Source organism: Gastrolobium bilobum, unplaced genomic scaffold, assembly GCF_033153095.1.
Source record: "Gastrolobium bilobum isolate Gb01-03AN ecotype WA unplaced genomic scaffold, APGP_CSIRO_Gbil_v1 utg9887, whole genome shotgun sequence".
Taxonomy (NCBI): domain Eukaryota; kingdom Viridiplantae; phylum Streptophyta; class Magnoliopsida; order Fabales; family Fabaceae; genus Gastrolobium; species Gastrolobium bilobum.
This window is the reverse complement of record NW_026899295.1, coordinates 611,725-625,874: the sequence shown is the minus strand read 5'-3', so window position 1 is coordinate 625,874 and position 14,150 is coordinate 611,725. Positions and strand designations below refer to the sequence as shown.

The 14,150-nt window shown below is 30.3% G+C and overlaps 1 protein-coding gene across 1 annotated transcript; it reads right to left on the bottom strand.

Moving 5' to 3' along the window:
• Positions 1 to 12,551: 12,551 nt before the first annotated feature.
• Positions 12,552 to 13,657, bottom strand: LOC133289314 (protein MIZU-KUSSEI 1). Its single transcript, XM_061487229.1, has one exon. The coding sequence runs from the start codon at positions 13,361 to 13,363 to the stop codon at positions 12,671 to 12,673; it is 693 nt and encodes a 230-aa protein (XP_061343213.1). The 5' UTR covers positions 13,364 to 13,657; the 3' UTR covers positions 12,552 to 12,670.
• Positions 13,658 to 14,150: the final 493 nt, after the last annotated feature.

Below are 14,150 nucleotides of genomic sequence, written 5' to 3'. Positions count from 1 at the left end.
GACCTATAAATTTAATGTCTTTAAGTTTAGGGTCAAGATGTGATATCGTTTTACAAATTAATTATATTAAAAAAAGTATTTTATCTTTTTAGCATGATGAGGTTATATTATTCAAAATATATATATATATAGGATCCTTTCACACCAGTGTCAAATTTTAAATTTGACACCTCATCTGAGAGCCGTTAGATCAAAAAAGATCAACGGTGTCAGATACTTACAAATCAGAGTCGTTGATCTTTTTTTATCTAACGGCTCTTGGATGTGTCAGATGCTTACTAATCAGAGTCGTTGACCTTTTTTGATCTAAACGGCTCTTGGATGAGGTGTTAAATTTGAAATTTGACACTGGTGTCAAAGAACCCTACCTCATATATATATAGGGCTTATCATTTCTCAAGCTGCTTGAGATAATTTTATCTTCGGCTACTAAATCATCACCGTACAAATATCGATCAATGGTGATAAAGAAAGAAAGAGAAAGGAATCATAATTATTCAAAAGAGAATCAATTAATATAAGGAAATAAATAAATAAAATGACGTAGTTTTGACGTAGCCGGAGATAAATATATCTCAAGCTGTTTGAGAAATATTTTTCTCATATGTATATATATATATATATATATAGAAAAACATTTCTCAAGCTGCTTGAGATAAGTTTATCTCCGGCCACTCCAAAACTACGTCGTTTTTTTTATTTTTTCCTTATACTAATTGATTTACCTTTGGATAGTTATGATTTTTTTTTTCTCTTTCTTTATCATCATTGATCGATCTTTGTACGGTGATGATTTAATAATCGGAGATAAAATTATCTCAAGCAGTTTGAGAAACGATAAGTCCATATATATATATATATATATATATATATTTCTCCACAGTTTATTGATTAATTGATTAATCTGATCAAGTTGGGTAAAACTTTAAGAATGACAAAATTTTATCTATCAAATTTTTAACACAGCTATATATTTAAAATTCAAACTCAAATTTATTTTTATTTGTTTGGTTTCATGGTATCAGTAGCGAATAGCGATGTACATTTTTTGTTATGTTAAAATTTAGTGGAAATTTTGAGTCTATTTATTTTAGCGTAATCGTTCTCAAATTTTGATAAAACTCAACACATTCAATGTTTATGATGAGAGAAAAACAAAATTTTAACATAAGATGGCACGGTAGTCCTCCACGTGGCTCAAGTAAATGATTTCTAGAGGTTTGTGGTTCCTAAAGAGCAGAAGCAGTTGGACAGTTGATACAAACAGCTGGCACCAAACTCTAACGCACCGACTAGCTTATATTATGGGGTTTGATTTTCTCATGTTAAATGAGAATTCAATTCTCATGTTGTAGAGATAAAAAGTATGTGGGACTCAGGTGTTAGAAAAAATTATATGTAGGACCCATGTCAGCACGAAAATCGAAGGGTATGCAGAAAAATTTGAATTCTCATATTAAATGAGAATTATAAAACCTTATATTATATAGTAGAAGGAAATGAATGATTTTTTTCAATTTAAAAATTAAATAAAAATAATAAATTTAATTAAAAATCTATCATTTTAATTATTAATTTTGATCGTTATCACCCTATTCAATTAATAAAATAATTAAATATTATGACATATTTTAATATAGATAAAATGTTTTATGTTTATCATGTAACATGATATAACATCACTTTCTTACACACACATTAAAGAGGTGGGGTTCACATATTTTTTTTTCTCTTTCATTATTCTACTTTCTCTCTCTATTTTTTGTGTGTATTGAAAACAACAGTTAAATCATGTAAATACTAATAAAATTCATAGATAAATAGACTTATATATTGTCCGCCTGAACTCTCATATAACAAAACATATTAAAGAAATAATATAAAACTATTAATTCGTCTTCACCGCCACCGACAAGATATAATTATAATAGTGCATAATATATGATACCGATAATATGATCGGAGAGTGCTGGGTTGTAAATGGAGTCAATTCGGGTAGGAGCCTAATAATTCTAATTCGTAGAGACTAGAGAGGTACAGAGGCAGTTGCAAAGTGGGGCCTAGAATTAAACATTGAATGCTTCGTGCAGATTATAATTCCTAGGAGAGGAGATTGGTTGCCATCAGTGGGTCCCTGAATGTCCCCCTTCCAACCCATTTGCCTGTCGAGTTGGCCCACTTCATTCCGCGTATGCTAACTGCTCAGGGAATGGTCAAAATGCTTTCTTATATTTGTTTTGTTGGTTTTTGAGATGGGTTTAATATTTCTTGTTTTGTAGATAAAATTAAGGAAAAAACTATTCTTACGTTATATGACATAAGTTTTTTTTCGTACACACTCTTCGATACTTGTGTTACTTTTTTTTTTTTTTTCAGGTGGTGGAGCTCACTAGTTTATCTCTATGACATGAAATAACTATCTTCTTTAACATGAGATTAATAAAATCCTAAAATTAATTTATATATTTATATATATGTGAGATAGATTTAGAGTCATATAAAAAAAATATAGAAGAAAAAAATATAAATCTCACGTACTTTTATACGTATATAAAAAATAAAATTATCTTGTATAAAATAAAAAATACTATATCCTCTTAAGACTATCAATGTTTTATTTTTTTGGAATGGTTTTTTTGTGTGTTACATTTTCACATAAAGTGTAAAAGAATTATATATATATATATATATATATATATATATATATATATATATATTTTAAAAATACCACTTATTTAATATATATCGAGAAAAAAGTAATAAAACAATTTATTTCCTCTCAGTACTCTTATCCGTGCTCCTGAATGCGCTCTCATGTTATGGTTCTCATCTCTTTTATTTTATTTTATTATGCTTAATTCGTATAAGTTGCTTAAATACAATTGATTATACTCTCACATATTATTATTTTATGTTAAATAGTAACATTAAAATTCTTATTAAAAATTTATTTTAATTTATTTGATTTATATAAATTTATAATTTAAGATTTTTTTTATATAATTTCAATAATCTTCTTAATACTTACTGAATAAAATATTATTAAAAATAAATATAGTCAATATTAATAAAAATTTATAATTTTTTATTTACTATTCTTATTTAACAATTAGAAATAAATATAATTTTGGTAAGAAAAATTTAGAATTTTTCTTAATATAATTTACGGGATTTCTATATAGACTTTTTTTTTTCTTGCTAGAGAGATTTATATATAGACTTAATTTGTACTTTAATTTTTCCTGACAATATTAGGATTAAAAGTATAAATTTAACTTCAATGGTGTACGAACAATAATTAGAATAATTTTTTTTTAATGGAATTTATCAACCTTGAAGTTTGTTAATGACGATGATTTTGAGATACTCACAAAAAATAAAAAATTTAAAATATTGTACTTCATATTCAGAATACTAAACTTATAGCATTAAATTGAAGGGTTCGCTTTTTCTACAATTAATGTAGATAATTTATCTATAGTAAGCTCAAAATGACATCGTTTTGAGGCATAAATCAAAATATTTTTGTAATTATAATTTATTTCAGGGTTATAATAATCTTTTTCATTATAATTTTTAATTTTTCAATCACAAACGATGTCATTTTGAGAACGAATGTAGATAACTTATCTACATTAACTTTAGAAACATTAAAGCCTAAATTGAAATACAAAAATTAGAATAAAAAATGCAGCATATGAGAAAATGATGTTTGTTATTTTTATTTCGAATATAACATAGGGGAAGAATATTGTGACAACCAAGTTGTGTTACTACTAAGTGAATACCAATTAATCTCACCGTTAGATCGATTATGTTGATCCAACGGTTATATTTATTTCCATCTTTGTATGGTTATGATTTTTCATATTTAAAGTGAAAGCATTAAATATGGGAAATCATAACCATACAAAGGTGGAAATAAATATAAAGTATTAAATTTGAAAAACCATGACCATTCAAAGATGGAAATAAATATAACCGTTGGATCAACATAATCAATCTAACAGTGAGATTAATTGATAGTCACTTGGTAGTAACACAACTTGATTGTCATAATATCCTTCCCTAAGACTTTTTCTTAAACTTAACAATAAAAATTGTGTAACCAAATATGAGAAAGAGGATAAGAAAATTATAGATGAATAATAAAAGTATCATAAAAATAAAATAATTTATGAAAAATACAATTTATGCAGTCACTTTTAAAAATTTATACTTTGTATATCTTCAAAATTAAATATCACTTGTCAGCTGTACTTAGACAGTATTATTATTTTTGAATTAAAGAGTATGAACTACGAAGCAGATGTAAATTACTAGGGATTATACACGCACGTGCTTTCTTACTCCAGAACCCAGTCAACCCACGCCAACTTTTGAGCTATATATTTTAAGAGGGAGATATTTATATTACTATTTTTTTTACTATTTTTTTTCACTACTTTACTAATTATTGTTGTAGCAGTACTTTTTCTTTTAAAAAGATTTTAAAGAGAGAACGAAAAATAATTTAAAGAAAATGTTATATTTACAAAAACTTTATTTACAAACTACATAATGTCTCGGTCAGACATTTTTGAGTGAGGTCTGATCAGTCAAATATAGTGTAATTTGTAGGATTGTAAAAAATAAATTTATCAATATAACTCTTTTTTAATTTTAATATTGTAATTATGTATTCTTTGGAATACATAGTTATAGTAGATTGTAACGAGAAAAAGTGATAATTTGAATATCTTACCTCATATTTTAAATTTAGTTAAAATTCAAAAGATATAAAATTAAAAAAAACATTTAAAAGAAAAAAAATAAAGATGACATATGTCATATTTATGAAAAAAAAGACCAAAAGATTAAGCCATTCTCTCAAGTCTAAATTTATTTACAAAAATAAAATAGTCAAAATTTGAAAAAAAAAATGTGAATTTTAATTTAAAAAAGATATTAATTTGGTACTATAAATAGTTAGAATTTAAGGGAAAAAGTTAACGAAAGAAACGTTAAAAGCGATTATTTGAAAAGTATAAACAAATAAGATTAAAATATAAAATTATTTAATAATTTAATAATATTTTAAAAATAAACAATAACAAATTCACGTGTCCTGAAAATATATACGTGTCACAACAGAAATTTTTGCTTAAAAAATGTCTAAATTTTAGTAAATAGAAATATATAAAAGACGGGAAATATTATTCTCATAAATTTTTTCATGCTATAAAAAAAATTCAAGTGATACCCACCAACAAGAAGCAAAAAGAAAAAAAGAGGGAATGAAGTTTTGAAACGAGAGAATATCAGATAATTATCTCATATAAAATGAGAGTAATTTTCCCATAAAAGAAACTTTGGCCGTCCTTTTTTTTAAATCTTTTTTGGGGAAAATGTGTATTATTATTATTTTTTTTTGATAACATAAATGTGTATCATTTTAAAGAATGTAAAGTTGTGTCATTTTAAGTGAGAAAAAGAGATAGATAAAAGTGGAGAGAGTAAAAAAAAATATAAAAGTATGGATCCCACCTCTTTGTGAGAGTGAAATGATATAAATTATGTCATTTAAAAGGACAAATACTTTTCCCTTGCACCCTTTTCTGCATATATGTTCTATATTTTTCCTTAAAATTATGCCCTTTAAACAGTAATAGTACATCAACTGCCAGAAACGTGGAAGAAAGTATTTGGTGTGGCTCGAGATGAAATTTTTTATTTTTTTTTTGGTACATACTTGAGATGAAATTTATTTGGTATGGCTTTTGTTTCAGTACATTATCATATTCCCAATTGCCACATTTTTTTCCTTTTTTTAAGTGCACTATTTGGTATGACTCAAAATATGGAAAGTACGTTAAGATTCATATTTTTCTTTTTTTCACTGTTTTTCTTTTATATAGTCTCATATAATTTTATGTATATATAGGAGATAAAATTATCTCTTACAACATCAAACCCTTTTATATATGAGGAATGTTATACTTATAACATATTTTTGTTTACAGCCTCTTACAACTATATCTTAACTATTGATTTTCACCAATCAACAATTATCCTTTATTACGAATTAATAATTAATTAATGAGTTTGATTTACGAAATAATAATCGTTAATTAACGAAAATCAATGATTAAGATATAGTTATAAGAAGTTGTAAACGAAAATAGGTTGTAACTTGTAAGTATAAACTTCCTCTTTATATATAACTTAAAGGAGAAATATGTGTCATTTAAAATGACACATATTGCATGTCCTTTAAGAGAGAAATACAAAAAGGTGTGGGTTTCTCAGAAAAAATAAAGATAAAAAAATAAAAGTATAAATTTAATCTTTTTATGTGTATTTCTTTCTTAAAAAAATTTAAATTTATATACTTTAAAACTATACACATATTTTCCATCACTTAACAATTCTTGCAAACGCATTTTAGGAAAGAAAAAGGTTCACTTAGACCCAATTGCTGACCCAATATGTCTTAGCCCACGCTGTACGGACCTGAATCTAGTGGTTTTTTGTTCTGAATTGGAACAAGTGTAACCCAAAAATTATCGGAGGCATTAAGTATGGGCTTTTCCATTACCTTAGTTTTTTTTCCCACTCTTGAGTTACTAAATATTTGTACTCACGAATGGGCTTGACATGGTGACTGACATATACGATAAGGAATGTTAAATAAATTAAACAATTGTCCTATTGTCCTTCCAGCCCTTTTGTATTTCATAACCCAAATTACTAATGCTACGGGTGCCTATTTCCTCCAGCTTCAGCAATTTCTTGATTTTGGTTTACACATGTTATGTCTTTGGAATAAAAAGCAAATGGAAGGAATGAAAAAAAAAAAAGTTCTCTCTTTATATTTTAATGATTTCCATTTTTTTGGAATATTTATTAAATTATTTTACTGCAAAAATTAATTAATCTAGCATATAAATTAGGAAGTTATTTTAATTTTACATTTTCAAAATCTCGAATTTTGATCATTTCTCAAAGAATAATTCTGATCACCACATTCAAGTTTAATTGGTAATTCAATCCTGAGTTGTTTTAGTGACCAATTTAGAAATATAAAGCAGCTATTGTGAACAGATAAAAAAGAAAAAAGCTTGTATTAAAGTAAAAAGGAAATAGACTCTGTGTAAAAATAAAACGGGAAAAAATTGCAAAGAAATATAAACGTTGTCTTTTTCATATTTGGATTATTAATTAAAGGGAAATCATACTCTTATATCTTAACTTTCTGGTATTCTTATCTTGAAAGAAAACATATTTCATCTATTGAAGAAGATGATGAAAAATACAACCGAAGAACTTGAGTTTACAGAAGCTAAACTATCTACTACTTATACAGAATTAAAACAGTAACAGTAATAACTAATTAACTGCTAACTGTATTAACTAACTAATGAGGCACGTGTAACTAACTAACGAGGCACGTGCACTGGACCATTTCTTTCTTCAGTATTAGAAGATAATACCCCCCCCCCCACAAGCTGGTCAATGAATGTCTCTGAGGCCATGCTTGGAAATAAAAGAAGAAAACAACTTGGTAGGAAGTGACTTTGTGAAGACATCTGCCAACTGATTTGCGAAAGTAATTGGAAGTAGGTGAATGAGACCTGAATGTATTTTCTCACGTATAACATGACAATCAATTTCAATGTGCTTTGTGCGCTCATGAAATGATGGATTGTGATCAAGGTGAATGGCTGAGATGTTATCACAATAAACAGCAACAACTTTGAGTTTGTAGTCATGAAGATCAGATAGCAGATACTTAATCCATTGAAGCTCACATGTAAGGCCTGCAAGAGCACGATACTCGGCTTCTGATGAAGATCTAGAAACGGTTGACTGTTTCTTCGATTTCCAGGAAATAAGTGATGATCCTAGAAACACACAGTAACCACTAATTGATCTGCGTGTGTCTGGGAAGCAAGCTCAATCAGAGTCAGCAAATCCAGAGAGATGATCAGAAGAAGTGGAGGAGAAGAACACTAGGTGCTCCTTTGATATACCTTAGAATACGACGAGCAGCAGCTATGTGTGCATCCGTGGGTTTGGAAACATATTGGCTGAGTTGTTGTACTGAGAAGGTGAGATCATGTCTGGTTGTTGTGAGATACAGAAGTTGTCCAATTAACCTTCTGTATGAAGCTTCATCAGTGAGTACAGTACCAGTATCACAGCTGAGTCTTGATGTTGTATCCATGGGAGTAGAGACAGGTTTGCAAGCTAACATTCCTGTATCCGATAAAATATCTAATGCATACTTTCTTTGATTCAATATGATGCTTTTCTGAGATTTGGAAATTTCAAGACCAAGAAAGAACCTCAAATTGCCAAGGTCTTTGATTTTGAATTTCTGATCTAGAAATAGCTTCACACGATTGATTTCTGCCATATCAGTTCCTACCAGCACAATATCATCAACATATACTAAGAGGGCTGTAAATAAAGAGGAGTTGTGTTGTATGAAGAGGGAGTGATCAACATTGGATTGTTTATACCCAATGGATAGAAGAGATGAAGAGAGCTTAGCATTCCACTGTCTACTAGCTTGCTTTAATCTATATAAGGATTTTTTTAAATGACAGACCTGATTAGGCTTCAAACATGACATACCAGGAGGAATTTCCATGAAGACTTCCTCATTTAAGTCTCCGTGAAGAAATGCATTGTTGACATCAAGTTGTTCTAGGAACCAATTGTTGCTAGCTGCTAGAGAAAGAAGAACCCGAATGGTTGTCAGTTTTGCCACTGGACTAAATGTATCAAAATAGTCAATTCCCTCTAATTGTGTGTAGCCTTTGGCAACAAGCCTGGCTTTGTAGCATTCAATGGTTCCATCAGCTAGATGTTTTATTTTTATAAGCCCATTTACATCCTATGGGTTTCTTTCCTGGAGGCAGATCAACAATCTTCTATGTGTTAGTCATTTCAAGAGCTTGTAACTCAGCTTGCATGGCCTGCTGCCAATGTGTATGTTTGGCAGCCTGGTTATACATCTTTGGTTCCACAGTAGAAGAAACATTTAAACAGAAACTGGTATATTTAGGAGAACAAGAGTAGGTTTAGTATTACCTGATGGAGTAATGGTCACAGCAGCATGTGATGGATAAGTGTAATGAAAATCTTGTAGGTATGTGGGAGGTTGACGAATTCTAGTTGAGCGTCTTAGGTTATTAATTTCTGGTTGATCAGGAGAAGGTTGTAAATTGCTATCAGAATTAATGGGATTGAGGTTTTGTGTATTGTTTGAAAATAGATCATCAAATATAAGAGATATATCAGGTTGTGTTTGTTCTTCTGGTTTTGATTTTGAAATATTAGGTAGTTTAGAAGTGAAAGGAAATGTAAGTTCATAAAATGTTACATTCCTTGATATGAAAATCTCTCTTGAGGATAAATCATATAAAATATATCCTTTGGTACCTTCTCTATAGCCTAGGAAAATGGTTTTGCGGGCTCTTGGTTGGAATTTGGTTCTATAAGATGTAATGGTTGATGCATAACATAAGCATCCAAAAGCTTTCAAATGGGTAAGAAGGGGTGCTTTGTCAAAAAGAATTTCATAAGGGGTTTTGTTCTGCAGAATAGGTGTTGGCAAACGGTTAATGATATATTTGGCATGTGTAATGACATAGGACCATAAGTGGATAGGTAGATTGGAGTGAAAAAGGATAGCACGGGCTATATTCAATATGTGTTGGTGTTTTCTCTCAACTACCCCATTTTGTTGTGGGGTTTCAATACAAGTTCTTTGATGCATAATGCCCTTCGAAAAATGTGTCTTTTTTTTTTTTTTTTTTCTAAAAATTACTGGAGCTCACTTTATTTATCTCTTAACATGAGAAAACTCCTCTCATACTACATGAGAGAAGTAATCCCCTTAATTAAGTTAGATTGTAAAATTTCAATAAAACACTTGAACGATTCATCCCAATTTGAAGGGACCAAAATATGAGAGTTTGTGGGTAATGAGGGGAAAGATTCCTGTAAGATTTTCTTACCTTTTATAAATTAATAATTATTCCCTCCTATCATTTTTTCGTATATCCCCTGATTGCCACTCAGGGGGTGTTTGTTTCAAGTTTTTGAGGAGGATTACCGGTAATCCTTCTTTGTAAATGTAATTACCACGTTTGGTAGAAGGAATAAATTACGATTCCCGGATATTCAAGTATTACCGGTAATTTGATTTATAAAGAAAAGTCACTATTCAGATTACCAAAAATAATATGGTAATTCAGAATACCAAGTAAAGGGAAAACACAACAATAAATTTTGAGACAAAAATACCCCAATACACATAAAAATCTAGACCCAATCTATCAATTACAAAAGTAAAAATAGTTTGGGGTTATTTTTGTAAAATAACCTCATATTCCAAGTCATATTTCGTTCTAAACCAAATATGGAATCAGTAATTTTTACTCAATATTCCCGGTAATATTTTGGCGAACCAAACACCTCTTTCGTAAGATTCCAAGTAAACTCAATTTCTACTGGATTCCCATTAATCATGATTCCCGGTCATCAAAAAATTTCTCTTGTACCAAACACACCCTCATTGAAATAAACTCCGGATTTTCTTTGTCTGCCGTATGATTGCTGGACTGAGAGCAAACATCAAATACTTACCATTGTCCCATGATCGGTGTCTTATTACGACTGATTTGGATATTTTCATATTTGAAAGTGGTTATGTAATCATGTTATTTAATTATAACTATTTATTGATGATGAGATAAAAGAAAAAAAAATATATATAATTTTTAAATGAATAATTATAATTAAATAACATAATCACATAATTATTTTTTCACATAATAAGATCGAAATCTTATTACGAGTATTGTTGAGTTGTAAGATAATGATATCATGTTATATAAACAACGCAACACACATATTCTTACACAAATTTTTTTAGGTAATCAATCCATTGTCAGAAAAACATGTGATCGTCGCTTTATTCTTAGGATCTACTTTGCTTAAATAAGTAAAAATAGACACGTATGAAAAAATGAGATAATATAAGATTGATTTTCGACTAAATTAGTTGTGACTAATTATAAAATTGTCTCGTTTTGTTTTTAAAATTTATTATTAATATTATTATAACAAATAAATAAAGGGAAAAAAGTTTCCGATGTTACTTTAGATAACTTTATCTAATGTTCATCGAAACGACGTCGTTTTGGAGTTGAAAAATTAAAAAATTAGAGTGATAAAGACTATTATAACCCTGAAATAAATTAAAATTACAAAAATACCATGATATCCGTCCCAAAACGACGTCGTTTTGATGAACATTAGATAAAGTTATCTAAAGTAACATTAGAAAAAACAAACCCATAAATAAATAGAAAACAAATTTTATTTTAAACTTAAACATACTTTTTCAAGATAAGTTAGTAGCCTTTATTTATTTTTTCTTAGAACGTTGCGCAAAAAGACAGGCCGCAGCTCCCAAAATGAATATTAATAAAATAATCGGTACAGCGCCTCTTAGATTCTTTGAAACTATTATATAAAAAAGCTACTGTAAGAATTCCTCAGCTATTATTAAAGCCAAGGTAGTTGAAATCAAAATCGTAAAATATAAAACTGTAACGTAATTTTTTTTTTTTTTGTAAAAAACGTAACAAGTTTGGAATATTAATAAAAAAAACTCTGATAATTTTTTTTTTTTGTGAAAACATAAAATCGATGTAAAGAATCTTGGGATACACCTTTCTTTGTTTATCTTTTTGTGTTTTTTATTTTAATTTCACTTTAAAGTAGGGGCGGCGATGATGATCGAATTTGTGACCTTATAACTCAAACTCTGATACTATGTAAAGAACTTTGAATACACCATGCCAAAAGTTAGGTCAAAGGGTGAAAGTATCCAAGACCTTATAAACTCCACATTAGTTGCACATACAACCACTGCATATATCAACAATCATGATCAAGATTTTAAATTCCACGATGTTATTTGTTATTTTGTTATGGGTAAAAAAATACATACGTATATAAGCGATAGAAATGAAAAATATGTTTAAAAACAACTGGGCGTATTCATTATTTACTACCAACTCATTTGCATTTGGCTGTCCCTGTTAAAATCCCCTAATTGTTTCTTTCCGGTTCGGCTTTCTTCGCCACCTAAAATCATCTCTCTGATCCCAAAACTACTGATGGATAAAACGATCGAGGAGAGTCGGAGACAGGAAATAAATGAATAAATAAAAGTTATCTCAAACCTGTGATTGCATGGTATAATTTATTGTTTGTAGCTTTATCCCATAGCCTAAGCTAGATTGTTCTTTTTTGAAAGAATTTACTTGAGAGAAAAGTTTCTCTGATTTCAGGGGAATCCAAACCGACTTCATGATCAATTGGCAATCATAATACTCTACACAAGGATATAAAACATAGTTACTTGACGAGTATATATAAAGAGAAGAGCAAGGAGCTAGATGAAAAAGAAATAATTGAACCATCTTTCAAAAAGCATCATGAACGATTGAAGGGAAAGAAAGCATTAATAACGAGTTGAGATGGTCATGAGGTGATTCATTTAACGACACTTTTCAAAAAGCTTGAGCTTACAATGATATGATAATAGCAATAATAATAATAGTAATAATGTAAGGTAGCTAGCTAAGGGTGGGTATGTATATTAATTCTAGTGAGCTCTAACAAAGAAGATACTCAACTCTGGGCATTGAGCACCATCAGGATTTATCATGTACAAGGCTTCGGAATCCTTGGAACCAACAACCCTCTCAAATCTGGCTCTCATGTAGGTCATTTCCCCATCTGAAGTTTCCTTCTCGGATGCGTTTGGAAGTACCCCTGCTCCCATTGACACCCCTCTCAAATGCTGCATAACATGTAACTCATCGTCACTCATCTGCTTCCTCCTTATTGAGTACCCAACTTTTCTTCCATTGCAATACACTGCCCATACAAACTCTTCCAATAACTTCTTCTTATTTGTTTTTGTCTCGCTCTCTAGCGCAATTCTCACTATGTCCGAGGCCATTTCTTTGTTTAAAGCACTCGTAAGCATTGGGAGCTCTATAAGAAAGATTGGCATTTGACGAGTATCCTCTTGTATAGCAAGACTCACTCTCCCTTTGCGGTAACCAAAGATTGTACCCGTGGTGGCACTGTCTTTGAGCATAGGCTTGCGTGGTCTTCCCAACAGTGCCACCATTTTGCAACCTGAGGTTAACATAGGAAAGAGCTTGAACATCTTTAGGAGGCCACCGGTGGAGAACTTGTTACGCTTCTCCCCTGTTGTATTATGGCGGAGTAACGATGCTATTGCCGGGTTTTCCATCGGGTAGCAGGGGCTAGAATGAACAGATGGCATTATTGCATATTAATATATTAATTCTATGAAATTGAGGTTATTTATAACAACACAATTCTAGGAAAACAGAGTGGTATGTTGGATATGGCTGCAGTTTACAGCTCACGAGATGGAGCATACATATAGAGAAAGGAAGGTGTGGCTAACTATTGGGTCTACCTAGCTTGTAAGATGTAAGAGAGGGTTACGGGGGTAGTTGTTCACTTGATCGGGTTGTCTTGGAATCTTTAATAGTGGCATGTGTAAGAGATACTTTCAAATTGCTTGGGTGATGGAAAAACTGAGATTAAAGCTTGATGTGACCAAGTTTGTGAAATAGATAGGGGCTTGAATGTGATAAGATAAGGGCAGGCTGGACCACGGGTGTTGTGGGGTTATTAAGGAAGAAAAAACTAGGAAAAAAGAAAAGAAAAAAGGTAAAGAGAAAGGGGGGGGAAAGGATTGTGGTAATGTTGGATTGGCATGTGCCCCTCTGATCATTACATTTGAGTATCAACATCAATTGCTTTATGCTTTTCCAAACCCATCTCAAAACTTCACTAATTATTGAGATGAAGCTCATCCTTCCCCTAACATTTCTGCTGTGTGTGTACATGAAAATTTGCTTTTGCTTGTAAGTGACTCTCTCTTTCCAGTGGCCTCTTTAATTGCTGCTTTTTCAAATGTGTGTCAGACCATAGGTCATATTCAGCAAAGGTGTGTTAGGCAGTAGAAATTATCAATAGGCCCGGTTGTACGAGACGGACTCTTTCTTTCCTTTTCTGTCTTTTTCTCATATTATTTCCAT